The 19126-nt window shown below is 35.8% G+C and overlaps 3 protein-coding genes across 3 annotated transcripts; 1 reads left to right on the forward strand and 2 right to left on the reverse strand.

The window, feature by feature from the left end:
* Positions 1-172: 172 nt before the first annotated feature.
* Positions 173-3726, reverse strand: LOC107420062 (uncharacterized). The gene is made up of 9 exons (XM_016028927.4): positions 3426-3726; positions 2947-3027; positions 2499-2548; positions 2064-2141; positions 1504-1561; positions 1371-1420; positions 1081-1189; positions 904-965; positions 173-487 (listed from the first exon to the last, which is right to left on the reverse strand). Exons 1-9 carry the CDS (start codon positions 3507-3509, stop codon positions 445-447), a joined length of 615 nt encoding a protein of 204 aa, XP_015884413.1. The 5' UTR covers positions 3510-3726; the 3' UTR covers positions 173-444.
* A 3336-nt stretch (positions 3727-7062) lies between these two features.
* On the forward strand, positions 7063-11798 carry LOC107420114 (ferrochelatase-2, chloroplastic). The gene is made up of 11 exons (XM_048476437.2): positions 7063-7202; positions 7327-7791; positions 8089-8208; positions 8638-8971; positions 9067-9210; positions 9445-9546; positions 9736-9839; positions 9935-10061; positions 10203-10355; positions 11062-11162; positions 11338-11798. The coding sequence occupies exons 3-11, from the start codon at positions 8123-8125 to the stop codon at positions 11651-11653; spliced, it is 1467 nt and encodes a 488-aa protein (XP_048332394.1). The 5' UTR covers positions 7063-7202; positions 7327-7791; positions 8089-8122; the 3' UTR covers positions 11654-11798.
* Positions 11799-12066: 268 nt separating this feature from the next.
* On the reverse strand, positions 12067-18453 carry LOC107420113 (uncharacterized). The gene is made up of 6 exons (XM_016028985.4): positions 17966-18453; positions 17318-17601; positions 16816-16905; positions 16659-16730; positions 16367-16483; positions 12067-13448 (listed from the first exon to the last, which is right to left on the reverse strand). The coding sequence occupies exons 1-6, from the start codon at positions 18315-18317 to the stop codon at positions 12264-12266; spliced, it is 2100 nt and encodes a 699-aa protein (XP_015884471.1). The 5' UTR covers positions 18318-18453; the 3' UTR covers positions 12067-12263.
* Between the last annotated feature and the right edge of the window lie 673 nt (positions 18454-19126).

Consider the following 19126-nt stretch of genomic DNA (forward strand, 5'->3'; position numbering starts at 1 on the left):
TTCAAACGTTAATCAATGTTTTCATCCTTAATTCAAATATCATCATAGCCTAAACTGTCTTCAAAACAGTAAGTCCATGAAATTTTTTTGTTCTGAATTAAACTTCCAGCCTCATTTTAAAACACCTGATTAGATCAAAGAAGCTAAAAAGCACGGAAAAGGTACAACTAACTCAGCAAACAAATCTAAAACAAATTAAAGAAAAGTTCAATTCCAGTGATATTCGTTAAGACACTTAAGTTGTCAACAGCATAGATTTTTTTTTTTTTTTAAATTATTTTTTTTTCCTCGATCATCTCCAAATACAGTTATCCACCCATTAAGATAAAGAAAATACAAGAGCGGTGCCATTATTTAGTAAGCCTTTATCGATAATATATTATCCATGTACAAAAGTAATTCAACTCCACAACCACCTCAAGAAACACAAGGAGCACAAATTTCTCATTCCACATGAGAAAGGCCTCCACCACCTTCAGCTTTTGTCCTGCAAAGAGCAAAACAAATCCTTAGGCAAATATGTACATACAATTACATACCATATGTATGCAAACATTTTTAGGCATCAGCATAGAGTTTTAAAATGCACTTGACATTTACATGACATGAAAAAAACGAGTTACTTAATAGAGCATGCATTTCTATAATGAATTCTTATCCACAGTTTAAAGGATATCACGCAACTGAAAAAAACAAAAAAGGTTATTCAAGTTCTATGCATATCGACCACCGACATCAAACAGCAGAATTTAAGCAAGCATGCATTCACCATAATCAGTGTTCCTGAACTTTCTGTAAATAAGAGCACAAAAAGAAGATCCATATATTATTGAAATGGAAGCTACATTTAATCTGTTCAGCAAAGACCATTATTACCATTTTGCAAAAGTAATCAACACTTACTTGTGATCAGAAGGATTTGGCATGAGTTCATATACAATCGTTGCAACAACATCCCTCTTCAACTGTTAACAACGAACAGAAAAAAATCATGTAATATTACAAATAAACAAATAAATAACCAAAATGTTTTGCAGTGCTAAGATAAAACAATAAACCTGTTTTTTTGGTATTAATTACCTGTGTAGCTTCACCCTTAAAGCCAATGTAGTGTATCTGAGTTGTATCACCACCAAAATTCTCAGGAAAGTGCAATGTGATATTTGCTACACTTTGGAATTTGGAATATCTAGTCATATTAATAAATGTAAGTGTTTGTTAAACATAACTATATTGTAGAAGAAATGGCTATCAAGAATATGTACAACTAGTCAACTACTTCTTCGTTGTCCCCCCCCCCCCCAAAAAAAAATAAATAAATAAATAAATAAAAAAAGCAAAAAGAAGAAGATGGAAGCCCCATCAATTACCTTGTTTGGTACTCCAACACTCCTTGAAAATTCTCAACCAACTCCCACTCCTTGGAATGTAAATAAATGTTAAAATAAGTTCAAATGTTGAAATCATTCAACTGACTCCAGAACAAGATAAGATCCAGCATACCTGAATGGCTTGCATACCTTGAGCATCCGAAAAGTCAATGCCATCTCGATTGATGAACCTAATTAAAAGAACAAAATCTCACAAACTTTTCTCATAAAATAATAACAGGTAGTCAGGTGCGAAAAACCAAAAAGGAGAATTGGTTTCCTTCATATGATCATTTCAACATTATTATCTATTACATATCACACAGAATGAGTGAGCATGCCATACATGTGCGCATGCGCATGCACACACACATATATTATATACTAAAACACAAATCAATTTATTTTCTATATCTCTTTCTCTCCTTTCCAATTATATAATTTTAAAAAACGATAGCAAAATTTACCACTTTGTTTTCTGATTTACCATAAAGGCTAGTGGATGGACAGGGAAAACAGGAGAGGGGGAGTGGTGTTATATTATAATAAAATATGTGCATTACAATTATCTTTTCTGCTAAGTCAAAAGAATTGCTAAAGCAGTCTTCTTGCCTCATAATTCTACTTCAGTATTGAACCAATATAAAATAAAATGATTGCATAGCATGGAAAAGATCAAAAGATTCAACTTACACTCTCAGCTTGGAAGGACTTGTTCCATCAGATCCGCCAACAATTGATATGCCCTTGATCTTAACATCTGATGTAAATCTATCACCATTAAATAGAAACAAAGTGAATACAGGTGCCATTCAGCAGGCAAAGAAAAGCCCTGATTACATGTAGCAAAATCAAGAAGGCATTTGGTTGTTTCCGTATAGAAATCAAGGAAGATTGTTAAAAGTTCTGACAGGGATCAAAATAAACAAAAAATTACTCATATTTTCCCAAGGATAAAACATCAGAAACAAGAAATACAAGAAAAGTAAAATAACAAGAAAGAAGCTCAACAGATTAATATCTTTTTTACAGAAAGCATTTATGCGAACTCATATTCTAAAGATCTTTTTCTTTCCGATGACAAAAGAAGTTACCACTTACGGAACAATAACAGAAGTTACCACTTACGGAACAAAAACAAGTAATTCAGGATCACCCTCATTGCTTTCCAAGTGTTCCTGTTCAGAAAAGAGGATTTAGCGAGAATATATAAATGCAACCAACAAAGTACTTTGAATTACAAATATAAAGAAAATATCTTGAAAATAGAATCTTAATTGAAAATTTTGCTGGACATAAGTAAGAAAATGTAAACATTGAGCATGTCAAAGAAGAATAGGAAGTATAAGATAATTTCTGGGACGTTAAGATTATAATACAGTGCTTTGCAATTATTAAAGAATCTATGCAAATCATTACATCTGAAACCAGTCACTAAAACCATTTTGTACGTTCTATTTAGAACTCAAACTTTAAATTCCGATTAGAAGCATAAACATAACGATTAGAGTTACAGGAATTGAAAGTAATATTAACAACAACAACAACAATAATAATAAATGCAAGAGCTGATTACCCCTGAAGAATTCAGCCTTTGCTCCCAAGCCTTGAAAACTGACTTAGCACTTCCTGGAACAGCTTCGTTTAAAGCAGATACCTAAACGACAACCAAAAGGAGGAGGTTCAAATCCTCAGCGAACATAAGCCCATAAATATTGCCCCCCAAATAAAAGAAGAAAAAAAGCAGCCACACGGTAAAAACTCGACTATCAAGAAACGAAAGCTTCCTACCCCAATTTTACAAACACAACAAAACGCATAGATTAAAGAATTTTAGGGTCTAGTTTTCCAACATTAAGCAAAAGGGTAATTTCCATTCTTACCAAAATTACACATTGGGAGCAATTTTTCAACAACGGGCGTGATAATTTCAGCTTGATGGTTAAAATGCAAAAGCATAGGTGGAGTGATTGTAAAACGGATAACAGTACAATAAGTACAAAACGTGGATAAGAAACTCAAAAAAGGCTGAAGCGATTATTGTATTACGTATACCTTGGAGAGGTCTATGTGTTTGTAGAGAGACCAATCGGAGGAACAATCGTGATCTTCGCAACTATGGTCATGTAAGCAAGCCATTTCTGACTCAATTAAAACAGAAAAAGTTTTGGCTAGAGACCACCAAAATCGAATTGAAGCGATGCAAACCAAAATTTTGGTACTCTAAGAAGCTTAAGCCAACTTTGCTTCACGGGGTTCTGCGTTTTGGACTCCCTCCACCGCTTCGATATTCTCTTCTTCTCTACGCCCTTGCTTCCCGAGCTGAAAAGGCGTTTTGTTCCCTAAAAACATTTTCATTTTTCGGGTTTCCTAACTTAGAAAAACAGGGGCATTTTGGGGTATTAACAATTTTTCTTTGTTTTTTTTTTTTGGGTTTAATTGATAAGGAATAAAAAAATAAAAAAAAATCATTATTAAAACTGAAAATTACATATTAAAGTAAAAACAAAAATTGGTTGGAAAACGTAATTTACTTTGTTCACAAATTAAAGTAAAGATTTTATTATAATATTTTTTTTCGATAATAATTATAATAATCTTGATTTTAATAATTTATTTTACTTAATTGTGGACAGCCATATGATAGAATCGTGGTCCCAAAAAACAAACAGGAATAATTCATTAGTAGAATAATAAATAAAATATACTAGCACATTTTTGACATCCCAAATAATTTGATGGCTTTTTCACATTCATATTATTTCCCTCAACATCTTCACACGTCTGCTTTTCTTGGATAAACAAAAAAAACAAAGCTGGTTTTATACAGGAATCTAAACACTAAACTTTAATCCTTGAACAACATAAAAGAAAATTTCTTCACCCAAAAAACCAAAAACATAAAAGAAAATTTGCTAGAAATCATAGTTGTCAAATGAATTAAACAATTCAAGACCAAGTTTGAAGCACAACTATTTCTCATCAGGGAATCCTCCACTTTGGAAAAGGAATGGTTAGAGAATGCCTTTAATATGAACTCTCTTCGTTTTTTCTTTTTGGCTGAAAAGAACAAATTTGATTCTTTTCCATGCTCCTTTTTCCTTCTTAACAAATTTGATTCTTTTCCAGTTCATCCACCCCACAAACACATGTTTGTTCCGCTGATGAACATCGTTTTACACGCCAACATCAGCGAGAATGCTTCGATGGTTTTCCAAAGACAATGATCACCCGCAATTTTCTTAAAGAAGCGAGGAAAAAATTTATTAATTTATTATCTCTCATCTTAACAATTTTTATAATTTAGTACTTTTTCACTTTCCATACAGGATGGCGAAAGAGTCCCATAAAACAATTTAGATTCCGTTAATTTGATTGAAAATGTTTTATCAAATAAACTGCAGAAATACGAGTTTAATAATCATGCTGTGAGTTTTCTACTGTATATCATCATCTATATATCAAAGACATTCACAAACTCCTGAACCATAATTTCGTGGTGAACATACTTAGATAAAAAATTAGGAGCGCGCGGTGTTACAATTTCAACAAAACGTATATATTACATAAGGTGAGAAATCATGATAGAAATGTTGCCAAAAATATATAGCAGCTTGAAACGAAAAGCATTTTTAAGCTATTAATATATCATCATCTGGCCAGCTAATATGGGCACCAAGCGGCAGACAAGGCACCATGGAAATGGTTATAGCTGTTGACTCTTTATGAGCCTATATGATCACTTTCCCGTCTCAGCTCTCAAAGAATTGAATTAAATTAAACAATAACGATTTTAATAATTTAAACAATGTCAATTTTCAATTAAATTTAGCTACTTCAAATTTGAGGGAAACTATGCGAAAGAATCAGTTCCATTCAATCGTGTAAGTAACTGTTTTTAGGCGCCATGCAAAAGGTTGATTGTTATGGGATTTATAAACAAACACCCGTGTCTGCCTTCAATGCCAATACCAATCTACACTTCGTCACTCAAATACATAGTTGCAACTAAAGCATTAGAAACAGGAAATCATAACCAAAAGATTAGCATTTGCTACATGATCCAGACTTTTGAGAATGTTACTGGATAATTGTGTCATGAAACAACAGAGATGAATTTCATGGACCTTCCACCAGTAACTCAATATTGGCTCTAAGCGGCAGACGGGTCACCACCAAAGGGCGCCTGCTGTTGACTCAATTATAGAGCCTTTTTCAAGAAGTGAATGCTTCTATTTTTCTGCTTGATTGGCATTATTATTGTAGGTCACTCATTGACACAAACAACATGAATTCTTTTTTACCTTGCTCTCCCAAGTAGAAGGCACTATGAACTTCATAAAGCTTCAGATTCAAAACCAATTCCAGAGACATCTCCACAATAAAAATAAAAATAAAAATAAAAATAAAAAAATAAAAAAAAGAAAGGAAACTCAGCTAAGGTAGTTTATAAAGCTTTCTAGAAAGCCTAATGGTGTATGGGGAATAGTTGTATATGTTTTCTAACGCCTAGTAAAGATCACAAACAAGTTCCATGAGTGAAATAAGATTTTCGCATGCAAATAGCACCCATCTATTCATTATAATCAACCACGCTAATTAAACTCCAAAAAGCTATAGAAATATCACATGATGGAAGCTGTTCGACCAAGGGGCAGCGGAGCTCAGAACAAAAGATTCAAAAGGATCATAACTGCAAAAGAAACCTGCAAACATGTACATCAGAGCATTTTGCCTTAACTAAACTAGATACGCATTCCCAACACAAGGATTTTCAAAAATGAAAGCCCAAACCACCAACTCTTTGTTAATTCCAAAGAAAGCTAATTCATTCATCGATAAATTTAGCTGCTTAAAATTTGAAAAGAACTATGCAGAAGTAGCAGTTCCCTCCAATCGTGATCAGTAGCTTCTTTTTAGGCACCATGCAAAAGGTTGCTTGTTATGGGGATTCATCAACAAACACCCGTGTCTGACTTAAGTGCCAATTCGCCTTATCCTATTCATTTAGAAATAGAAATTCAGAAACATAAAGAAAGGAAGATGATTTAGATAGTGAGAATGTTACTGGGTAATTGTGCCATGAAACAACGAAAGGCTGAATTTCATGGATCTTCTACCAGTTAAAACTCAATATGGGCTCCAAGCGGCAGTCGGGTCACCACCAACGGGCGCCTGCTGTTGACTCGATTATGGAGCCGCGTGATTATGTATATTTCAAAATGAACAATGCCAAACCAAACCAACAGTCTGATTATCGTATTAGTTTTAAACCAAAATCCTAAATCAAATGCCGAAGACAGTACCAGCTTTAACCCCAAAACAAAAAAAAGAAAAAAAGAAAAAAAAAGAGAGCTTTATTTTAGCAGATGGGTATACTTTGACGAAAGGTTGCAGCTTTAGGGTATGGACATTGTGGTAGGCTGAGCGATGAGGGAGATGATGATGGATGATTGAAGATCTGGGGGAAAGAAGAGGCACCCAGACTAGCCACACAATCTAGGCGCATCTTAAAGAACCCATTTATAAGTGCCTGGCTTTGCTTTCCTAAAACCCTAAACCGCGGGTGACTGAAATTACCAAAAGGGACCGATTCGGTACTGTTGGAGTGATTTTGGACTAAAATATCCAATCGTGACGTGGAACATTAACTAATACTAAACGACGAACTAAAAAAAAAAAAAACAAAAGGAAAATGGCGGGTTTACTTTGTTTACACGCAGGCGATGCAAAAACCGATTCGAAGCTAATCGTTGACCGTCTCCAATTTCCGATTCTGGATTCTTCGCCTTCCGGCACTGAATTTTCATTCAACAACTAAAATCTCAAAATGTCAGTCAGTTTTTGTGGAAAAACCAAACAAATCCTTTGCTTATATATATAAATTTTAAAGATGTTGATTTTTTGGTTTTGATTTCCGCTCTATCTTGTGGGTTCGCATCGCATATAAATATAGGATTAAAGTGCTGAAATTTCTGCTGCTCTCCTCGTTGGTTAAGATGGCGGTGGTGGTTGCTGCTATCGTGCGCACCTGGTCCAATTTCCCTTTCCGAAGAGAAATGCCACGTCAGCAAAAGAGTAAAAGGGTTAGCAGCTGACAAAAGAGGAAGATTTGTGGGTGTGGTGCGTGTGGGGAAAGAGGGTGGGTGAGTCGGTGAGTTGTTTGGTCAGGTCTGCTACGCTCAAGTCAAACACCCACAACGGACTCCTCTGGACTTGTTCTTCCTTTCTCTTTATAAAAACAAAACTCCCATATTCTTTGATTCACCAAACCAAAAAATAAAAAAATAAAAAAAAAATTCCATATTCTTTCCCATATCTCTCTCTCTCTCTCTCTCTCTCTCCCCCCCCCCCCCCCCCCCCCCCCTCCCCCCCGCGGGTCAAATTCCCACAACCCGTCTCCGCGACGCACAATCACCCAGTATGAATTCATTTTTGTATTTTTATTTTATTTCTTTCTTTAAAATTTACGCATTCTTTTTGAACCTTTTCAATTAAATTGGTTTCTTCTCTTTTTGTTATTTTAATTAAAAACTCCAAATTCTCTGCTATTGTGCCTTCAACCAATAAGTTTAACCCCTTAAAAACTCTTTTTCCCAAATTCTGGGGAAAATTCGCTTCCCATCTGCGTTCTCTCTCTAGCACCTTTTATTTTATTTTATTTTTTATTTTCTTTCTACAATTTGAAGTGATCCAATAACGTTATGGTTTTTTTCAGGGTTTCTGACTAATATTTGCACCACTTTCACGCCATGGATGTGACCTCCTGCTCCAGTGTTCTTCCCAAGACCAAGCTTTATGGTCCGAATTTTTACAATTCAGATGCCAAATTTTCATTGTAAGCGCTTTTTTTTAATAAGCAATCATCGATCACAGTTTTCTTTTTAATCGTCAAATGGTCCATCTAGTAAATCCAGGATTGCTGGTTATAATATATATACACATATATATATATATAATTTTTGAATGATCCCCTTTTGATGATCAAATTGAAATCAACGGGAAATTGTTTGCTTTTTGAAAGATTTTCTTGGATTTACAATGCGGTAGCGTTATTTGAAGATTGTTGCTTAGGCTTCCATATCTGGGTGTTGTTTATGGTGTAAGATTACCGGCTACTTTAGACAGCTGGACGAAGTTGTTAGATAGAAAAGAGAAACTTTTCTGTATGTTACATCAGTCTTGTTTCCTTTGAAGACATAGCCAAAGGTTTTCGGTATTTCATTACTATAGAAAGATTTTTTTTCACTGAGCCCTTTATTGGCAGGTCACACTCTTGCACCCGATTCAGAACCTCTGTCTCATGCCATTCATCTAAGAATTCCCAGCATAATTCAACAACTCAACCACTGGCAATGCTGTGTTCTAGCTCCAGGGATAATAGGCAGGCAACTTTTGGAGAATCGCATCAACCCATTGACAAGAGAAACCCTGTTGGGAAAACATTTTCTTCTGTGGGAGTTTGTGAATATGATGGAACGCTGGTAGAATCTCATTCACATGCAACAGAAGAAAAGATTGGAGTGCTGCTTTTAAATCTGGGAGGACCAGAAACGCTAAACGACGTTCAACCTTTCTTGTATAACCTGTTTGCCGATCCGGTATGTTAGTCATTTTCAGTGTCTTGTCTTATCTTTGTCAACATGGTAGAACATTTGTTGGGGCCATGCTAATATGTTTTGAATGTTGGTGACAGGATATTATCCGTCTACCAAGTTTGTTTCAGTTTATCCGACGTCCATTAGCTAAATTAATCTCTGTGCTTCGTGCTCCTAAAAGTAAAGAAGGATATGCTGCTATAGGAGGTGGTTCACCTTTGCGTAAGATCACAGATGAGCAGGTATATATCTTGCATTTCTCTTACTTAGTTTTGACTTCATCTCATATTTCTCTTTTTTGACAAAATCTATTCCTAGTTTATAGAACACTATTGAGTTTTTTTTTTTTTTTAAATAATTTTAATTACCATTTTTTTCCTTTGGAGGTGGGTGTATTATGTGCTGGTATTTTATGATGTCATTTTGTTTGAATGGTAAATTACTTATATTTTTTTGGTTTATGGTACTTGCTCCAGGCACATGCACTTAAAATGGCTTTGGAAGCTAAGAATTTGCATGCAAATGTCTATATTGGAATGAGGTACTGGTATCCATTCACAGAGGAAGCAATTCAGCAAGTTAGTCCTTGATCTCTTTATTGAAATTAAGCTTTAGTATTAGCTTCTCTGTAATGTTCTACCTTTTTGTTTGGCTTCTTAACTTTGGTCATGCTAGCTTTATGTGTATTACACTTCAGTTTGTAATCAAGGTGTTATCTGCTAACTGATTGGGTCAAATGGGTGTGACTTTTCTCTTACCTATGACAGATTAAGAAGGATAGGATAACAAGGCTTGTTGTGCTGCCTCTTTATCCACAGTTCTCCATCTCTACAACTGGATCTAGCATACGTGTGCTTCAGAGTGAATTCAGGTTATTATGTTTCTGATTTTGTAATTATTTGAAGCATGAGATAATGCATTCTTGTTTGCCTCGATCATCCCATCTGAATAAGACTTACCTGTCAGGGAAGATGCCTATCTGTCAAGGCTGCCTGTTTCAATTATAAAATCATGGTATCAAAGAGAAGGTTATATTAAATCTGTGGCTGACTTGATAATGAAGGAGCTAGAGAGTTTTACTGAGCCTGCAGAGGTGGGTATGATTATTTGAATGACTTACTTGAAAAAATTCTCATGATGCAACTTGAATGTATGTTTTAGAAACCAGTTGGCCTAATTATCCAAAACTATACTGCTGAAGCAACGTATTTCTAAAATTTGTATTATATTTTAGGTTCGTATATTCTTCAGTGCACATGGTGTTCCAGTCAGCTATGTTGAAGAAGCAGGAGATCCATACAAAGATCAAATGGAGGAGTGCATCTACTTAATTATGCAAGAGTTGAAAGCTAGAGGAGTCTATAATGAACATACTCTTGCTTACCAGGTGTGGTATGAAATTTTATCTGATAATATGGATCCAAGAATATGAAAGTGGAATTTTAAGGTTACTACCAAATTATTTGTCTGTGAATTTGTCATTTACCCAAGAACGGGTCTCATTTTATCTGCATTTAGAATCCTTCTAGACACACGACTTCTAAATCCATCTCCTTGTCACCTTTTTTCTTTCTTTCTTTCTTTCTTTCTTTCTTTTCTTTTTTTTAAATACTTCTTTAAAATTCTAAAAGTGAGTTTAAAAATTAATAATAATAAAAAGAAAAAAGAACCTTTCGTCTACCTTACAAAAGATTCAGAAAGGAATCAAATTATTTTTAAAAGAAAAAACTATTGTCTTAACACATGTTAATATTACACTTTTGGCTTTTGAAGGTAGACATGGGATTTCCAAATCCATCTCCTTGTCATTTTAACACATGCTAATATTTGACTATGGTTTTTGGAAGTTTTTGGTCATATATTTTAGTGTGATAAACATGGTTTTATTACTAATGCTTTATTATTTGAAATGGATATTACATTCAATTTTTCTTTCTAGCTACCAAAATGTGGCTTTTTGTTGTATCCTCTCACTTTCTTTTGGTGTTCATAGAATAAGCTTTGGTTGCCATTTAGTGGCGTGACAATCAATTCAGATATTTTGTTCTTGGTGTTGACTTCCTTTTTACTTTTCCTGGTTGGGTGGGCATCAGAGTCGAGTTGGTCCTGTACAATGGTTGAAGCCCTACACTGATGAAGTTATCGTTGAGCTTGGTCAGAAAGGTGTGAAAAGTCTCCTAGCCGTTCCAATCAGGTACATCCTTAGAAGCTAAAGCAGCATATGGGTAGTTGATTTTAGTTCACCGGATACTTTGGAGGGCGCATTATTATGATATTGATGCCGTGTTTAGGTTTTAGTCTTAATGTTAGCTCTTATAAGATAATAGAGGAGTATGTAAGAAACTAATTTACATCCACTTCACATCCAGCTTTGTCAGTGAGCACATTGAGACACTTGAAGAAATAGATATGGAGTACAAGGAGTTGGCTCTTGAATCTGGCATTCAGAATTGGGGTCGTGTTCCTGCTCTTAATTGTACCTCTTCCTTCATAACGGATCTGGCAGAAGCAGTAGTAGAAGCTCTACCATCAGCAAGAGCCTTGACAACTGCAACGAGTACCTCTCAAGAGATTGATCATGACCCTGTCAGATATGCTATTAAGTTGTTCTTTGGTTCCATCCTAGCATTTCTTTTGTTTTTATCCCCAAAAATGATTACAGCTTTCAGGAATCATCTCATTTGAGGGAGAACTACATATTTAAGCTGCTGCAATATTAATTTTGATACATTAGTTGAGTTGGAGCTTTACCGGGTTTTCTTTATAACACTCAAGACAAATGCATACAGAATGGATGATTAATTAGATGGAAGTTTTTATTTGGATTCAATCTTAATTTCAATTCTAATCTCATTTGTTTGTTTTGGTGAATAATTCTAAGCTGTATGTTTATCAAAGTTGTGCGGGTGAAATAGACAAATTTAGATTCAAAGAAAATAGGACGTACGAAGGATAATTTACATAGATAAAAAAATTCGAAGCTCTCTGAAAGTATTTCCCAAATAAACAAATAAATAAAATAAAATTTAAAAATAAAAAAATGGAATTAAGAAAGAGCACCATACATGAAGCCAGTAATCTACTTAGAAAAACAAATCTAAATAAGAACCAGAAATTTTAAAATCCAATATATTCTGATCACAATCATCCATACAAAACCTTAAATGCTTGAAAAACATAACAAATACCAGTGAGGCTAATGTCTCAAACCACTAAGAACCTAACAGTAATACACAGCATTACACCGATCCATTCCACAAGTGCCAAAATGAGAATATCCAAATTGAAAACATATCTAACTTTGAGGGGATGATTTGGCCACGCCACCCTGTTGAGCATTTTGTGAAGTCGGTGCTGCATCATAACCCCCTCGAGTGTTTCCACTAGCATTTCCATCACCAGAATATGGAGGAGGTTGAGAGTAACCACTCCCATAAGAGGCATTATAAGGCGGTACCTGTCCATAACTACCCTGACTGCCTGGAGGTGCACCATAAGGCGGAGGCCCATATCCTGGTTGAGAAACTCCAGCACTGTAGCTAGATGGTGGACCACGTTGTGGACCAGAATCTGGTTGAGCATAGTTAGCTGGTGGCGGCTGTGAATGGGTATAACCTGGCTGCGCAGCAGGCTGACCATATCCTCCCGGGGTACTAGGTGATTGTGTGGCCTGCCCATAAACCGGGGGATTGGCAGATGCTTTCTGAGTTTGAGGTGCTCCATATCCAGGGCCATAACCAGGCTGAGCAGGTGGTTGGCTCCCATAACCAGGCTGAGCAGGTGGTTGACTCCCATAACCTGCCTGATTAGCTCCTTGAGGTGGATAACCTGCTGGGTTTGGGCTAGGCTGTTGACTGGAACCATATCCTTGCTGGCCCACTGAAGATGGTTGGACGGGAGGTACTTGCGTGGAATCCCCCTGCGATCCATAGGAGGAACTGTGTACATCTTGTGTTGGGTTGGTTACGTTACCATAGCTGGGTGGTGCAGAATAACCCTGCTGCTGATCATAGGTTGGTGGCTGACCATACCCAGACTGAGAAGCTGCATGATAACCACCATAACCATCTTGCACGTAACCTTGTCCTTGCTGATAGCCAGAAGCTGGCGGCTGACTGTAATTGTAACCGGTATTATCTGAGGGAGCTGCAGGACCACCAGGGTTTTGCTGTTGGTGTGGAGGCGGTTGTTGACCATAGTAATCATAACCACTTCCCTGAGTACTCTGGTGAGTTGGTGGCATAGTTGATTGATCCCAATTAGAGGGATATCCACCAGATGAGGGTTGAGGATAACCAGGATAAGAAGGCTGGGACATATTATATTGGGGTGATGGACCAGAATATGAGCCAGGTTGCCCATAGCCATAACCAGGTTGTTGCATTTGAGGAGCCCCAGGTGGGGCCCAGCTTGTAGGAGGACGTGCTTGGTAACCTTGCTGAGGATATACTCCAGCCATTGAAGGATTTCTAACACGATTCTGCAAGAAAATTGTTTCCACAATAACGAAGGCGAACTTCCCATGAAGCCAGGACATGGAGATATATTGAAAACACAGAATGCATAAAACAAACATAAAAGCAATTACAAAAGCTCTAAAAATCAACAAAATACATGTGAGAAAGACAAAATACATCCATACAGTGATTAAGGGATTCCATACTTGTATTAGAGGGTATAAATGCCTACATACCGTACTGGTTGTTGAATTAATGGAGTTACTCCAGCAGAAGCTCACCCTCTCCTTATTCGAAGCGAATGGATACAAAAACAACATACTACAAAAACTTTTACATAAAAGATACTGAAGTGCACACCATTTATTATCTATCCCAAAATCTAATTTTAGCATAGTAAAACGAACTAAAGGCATTAAAAATTTTCATTATTTCTAGGTGAGAAGAGCACTCATACCACAAATATCCCATTTAACAGATACTGAGATACATTACCAAGCAATAGGATAAACAACCAAGACCTTCAATAAGCAGTCAAATACAATTTAAAACATAGTTTTAGAGTCTTAGCTTATACTTGAGAAATATATTGGCATTGATACAGGATAACTACCAGATGTCTACCTACGTAATGGATACAAATCTTAAGACCATCTTAAAGATTGAGCAATAATTATCTGCATCAACTTTTGCACAACCCACATGAACTTAACTAAAATTAACAGAATATGCACACTTCACATTCTTGGAAAATAGAGACAATATAATAATAGAATATATCCCAAAAGAAAGAACCTTCAACTCAACGACCATTTGGTGCAAAAAATAAGAAGGCTAACAAAGACAATATAGCATGCACTAGCAATACAAACAATAAGAGAACATAGGAGATTGATACGATATTCTCTTACATTAGAACAGTTTTTGAAAAATAAAATCCAGCAACGTAACAAGAAACTAGTCAGTGCCCAAAAATGAAAGTAACAAAAGAGTCATAACTAACAATGTGCGCTTCCCATTAATCCAAATATAGAACGTCACTGTCAGGGACAGACATATCAACAAGATTTTGAGTTGATTAAAAATCTTAACAGAGAGAAGAAGATCAAAGGATCTGTGCTTCAACAAAATGAACGAAGCACTAGATGATTAGGGATAAATAAGGTAAAATAATAAAAAATGAAAACCGAAAGTATAAATTTCCTTAAATAAATATCATCTTAAAACAAGAATGAGATGGAGGAATTATTAAAACAAAACGAAAAAGATTATTTAAGATCTAAAAGTTGTCACTATAATTAACCTTGAATTCCCATCAGATGAAGCCTGCAGCTTTTCTCCACAATATCATCACTAAATACTAGAAAATGGGATTTAGAACCATACCAGAGCGATGCTGAGGGAACACCAACACAAAGGATTCCATGTTGGTGTCACCAATGGTCCAATACAAACTAACCCTACAATAGTTCCCAATAAGAATATCAGTCACAAGATACAGAAATAATTTGATGGATCAACAAGCCAAATTCCGAATTATCAATCGCTCACCAAACTATTAACGATTTGTAATGTTGGACTTATATATATATATAAAAATTTGGAATTCAGGATTCTTTCAAATGAGCTTAAATACCCAAAATAATCCTGGCAGCCCATATATGAGTAACCTGTAACCTAAATAAGTGAAAATAGACCTGCCTTGGATACTTAATGTCCAATAAGCTTGCATATGTCTTAAAACAAACTCAAAGATAGTAAAAACCACTAACAAAACCTTGGCGGTTAAAGGTAAAGTTCACCTCTGTACAATTCTTCATATATCCACTATATGCAGGGAACAAACTTATCGCAAATATATAAAAAAATCCATGTTGATAGCAAGTCAAAAGACCATGCAGTTTCACATTCTGTATATAAAGTTAGAGCTTAACCTATAAGAGATCCAAATGGATACTGAGGATGAAAATTACAATGCTGTCAGTTCCTAAGTAGAAACTATAAGCTAGTATATGATCCAATCGCCAGGAGTAAAAATTGCACACACAGGTCCTCTTCCAGTGTTTGGTATAAACTGTCATCATTTACTAAGCTGTGCATGCCAATAAGATCAAAAGCAAATGTTGTATATGGATAACTCCACATCAAAAAGGGAAGGAAATTAACAAGTCCTTTTACAATAACCATATAACCAGATACCAAACAGCTTACGAAACATATCTCTAGAGTATTGAGCACATTAACTAGTCTAAAACAATATAATAAGACCTGCCACTTGCAAACACAACCAAACAATGTCCAAAAAAATAAAAACAGAATTCAGCGAAGAAAGTGCAAATGGTAGAATCTTGACAAGCATGTGATTTAATAAGATGATAATACTTGGAAACATGGAAAGATTTCCATGATGAGAATAAGTTCTAAGAAGAGAAAAATCCAAAACAAATATGACCAATACTTTACCAAATTCAAAACCCTTATACCCTGCGGCAAAGCAAACAGGCAATATAAAGTGCAAAATCTTAATATGAAGACTAGTATGGAGTTTCTTGAGCAGAATGAAGGAATAATTGATAATATTAAAGTAAAGGCCCAGTATTCTCATCATTACTATAGAGATAAAAACAGCACACTATAAACAAGCCAATAAGGAAACCAATGTTCTTATCAAAACCAAACAAATATAGCCATAACAACATTAACAATCTGAGTAACAAATCTACTTGGTGCAGGAAGAGGTGTGCAATTATTAGTGCAAACAAATAATATTTGAACTCAAAACTTAAGTTCCTTACCCCCAATAAGAAGGGAACAGAAATTTTGAAAAGTACTTTGAAAAAATTAAGCAAGCTGTTTTCTTACTAGATGTAGAATTGAAAAATATGCACAACATGAACAATGAGTTACTTGATGCCACATTCACAACATAAATCACACATACCTCGCTAATGACTTCATTAACCAACTGTTTAGCATTATCAATTTGCTCACTGGTCCCATCTATTTGCAACGTTCTTTCAATTGATGTATCACCAGGGGGCAGATGCAAAGGAATCACCTAGATTAAATATAAAATCAGAGTTTTTTCATCACCGAAACACATAATAATACAAGGAGATTACAAATTGCCAGCCTAAAAGGAGTACAGATATGGAAAATGCTTTTCAAATTCATACATTACTAAGCAGTTTAAACAAATGAGATTCAGATGGTTTATCAAATTTAAAACAAACCTGAATACGAGCTCCAGTTCTACCTTGCATATTTTTAATAGTTTCTCCTCCTTTACCGATGACAAGACCAACCTGAAATATCAGGTATAAATTGCAGGTCATCCTAAAACAAACCACATACAAGTCAGAAAGTACAAAAGCTTTCTGGTCTTTTTACCTTATTATTTGGAATTTTCATCACAAATTGTTCAGATCCAGCTTGCCCAGTTAACCTTCGAGAAACTATACCTTGACCCCCTGATTCAGCCTGGTCAAACAATGCAGGACAACAAATATAATACGAGTGAGAGACATAACAGATGAGAAATGCATTTTTGCATTTACAAGTACTAAAGGTACCAATTTTAATAAATCTTAATGCACCTGAAAGTTAAAGAAAAGTAATTGTATCTACCAGACATTCAAATTTTAAAAGCTGGATGAGAAACACTACAGTACAAAACTAAAAAATAAAAATAAAAAAAATGAAAAAACCACAATCAAAATGGTACATTGCATGCAGAAGAATTTTAGATTCAACCCATGCCTAATAATGATGTTTTCACTTGTTCAACTGAATTACAAACTAAGTTGCACGTATCAGAACTTCAAGTAGCTGAAGGAAATAAGCACATTTAAATAGGAAAATTAGCAATTAGATCAATAAAGCGAAAAAATACCCCGGCAAGGACATCATTTATCAACTGTTCTGCCTTGGAAATTTGCTCCGGAGTACCCATGAGTTCAACCATCCTAGTAGGAGAGTTGAGGTCCGCATCCATATCCCGGGTAACTTGAATCTTGGCACCAGATTGAAGTTGAAGATACTTGATAGTCTCACCACCTTTACCTATAATAACACCAACCCTGCCATTTGGAATATCAATTCTTTTGCTTGTACCCTGGAATCCATATGAGACAGGTATCGATGATGGGTTTGAGTTTGAAATGAACGGCTTCCCGTCTGTATTGTTTTCACAGAGATGATTACAAAGGGTCAGGTTTGCACTGATATTCAACTAGTTAACACGTCCAATTACAAGGACAGAAATCAAACAACCACCAGTAAAATGTAAGATTCGATCAGGAACATTTAAAGAATCTAAACACCACATGATTCAAGGAAACCCTGATAAAAACATCCCAGGAAGATAAAGTGCATCGCTGCCATAACCCATAAGAGCATAACTAAGAATAAAACCGTAAAACTGAATACAACGCGAACAGGAACATACTATATATTGAAGGCAAGAAATAATCAAAAACAAAAATAAGAACAAACATCAGGCAGAAGCCTTAATAGAGACGGAGAGAGAGAGAAGGCGAACCGCTTGGGACAGAGCTAAAACCCTTATCGTTGGAATCAAAGCCACTGCCATTTTCAACCCTAGGGCGCTTGGCGTCGAGTGCTCCAGCGGCACCGGCTCCGGCACCGGCTCCAACACTGGCGTTGTTGAACAAGCGAGCGGCGATCTCCTGGGCTCGCTGCTTGGCCAGCTGGATCTCATCGACGGGCGGTGGAACGCTGTTGTACGAGGCAGGCGCAGAGTCGGGCGATGAGGAGATAGGGGCAGAGAACCCGGTGGCCCTCCGCGGCGGAGGCGGGGTGGTTTGTTCCTCGTACTTGCGTTTATTGCTAGCTGAGTCGGTACCAGAGGAGTATTGAGCTTCGTCGGCCATCGCTGTTTTGTCACACAAACACGCAAACCCTAGCAGACAAAAGAGAGGGACTGGGCGTGGGTAAGGTTAGAAAACCGTGAGTGCCACGGGCTGGCTGGCATTTTATATAGTTGGATTTTTTTAATCTTTTATTATGAGATACGCTTTCACGTCCGATTGCAATAAAAGAATAAAATATAATATATATATATATATATATACGTACAGGAACAAACGTCCATAATAGGTGCTGGCCCATGTTAGAAAGTGGATTTTATTTGAATTAACCAATTTTCGTTGCTTTAGTTTGGATCGTGTTTGCTTTTGGAAAATTGACGCTGTTCAGTTTAAATTATATATATATATATATATATTTACATTCTTGAATGTTTGGAAGTCAAACAAATTAAACTGTTTTTTGTTTACATATTTCAAAATTAATTTGTGAATCGTATTGCATGAAATTGAAGGTTTAGAATATTAGGAATGATGTAACATGCTAGTAGCTCGCTATATTTTTTGCATGTATACTTAATTTTCCTAATTGCATTACCGTTGTTTGAATTTTAAAGCACATAGTAAGCAACAAAAGTGATTTATATATATATATATATCTTTATAAATATGTAAAAAATGATTGCACATTTATTTTAGCGTAAACCATGCAAAAGAACTTAAAATAGGACCCTTTATTTATTTATTTTTTTTAATCATTGCAATAATTTTTATTCTAAAAGGAAAAGGTAAGGTGCTGCAAACCCACGTCCATGTGCGGGTGCAAGGGACAATTCAAGTGAACCGGCTTCACTTGACAAATTAAACTTAATTAA

The sequence above is a fragment of the Ziziphus jujuba genome, chromosome 5 (genome assembly GCF_031755915.1).
Source record: "Ziziphus jujuba cultivar Dongzao chromosome 5, ASM3175591v1".
Classification (NCBI taxonomy): domain Eukaryota; kingdom Viridiplantae; phylum Streptophyta; class Magnoliopsida; order Rosales; family Rhamnaceae; genus Ziziphus; species Ziziphus jujuba.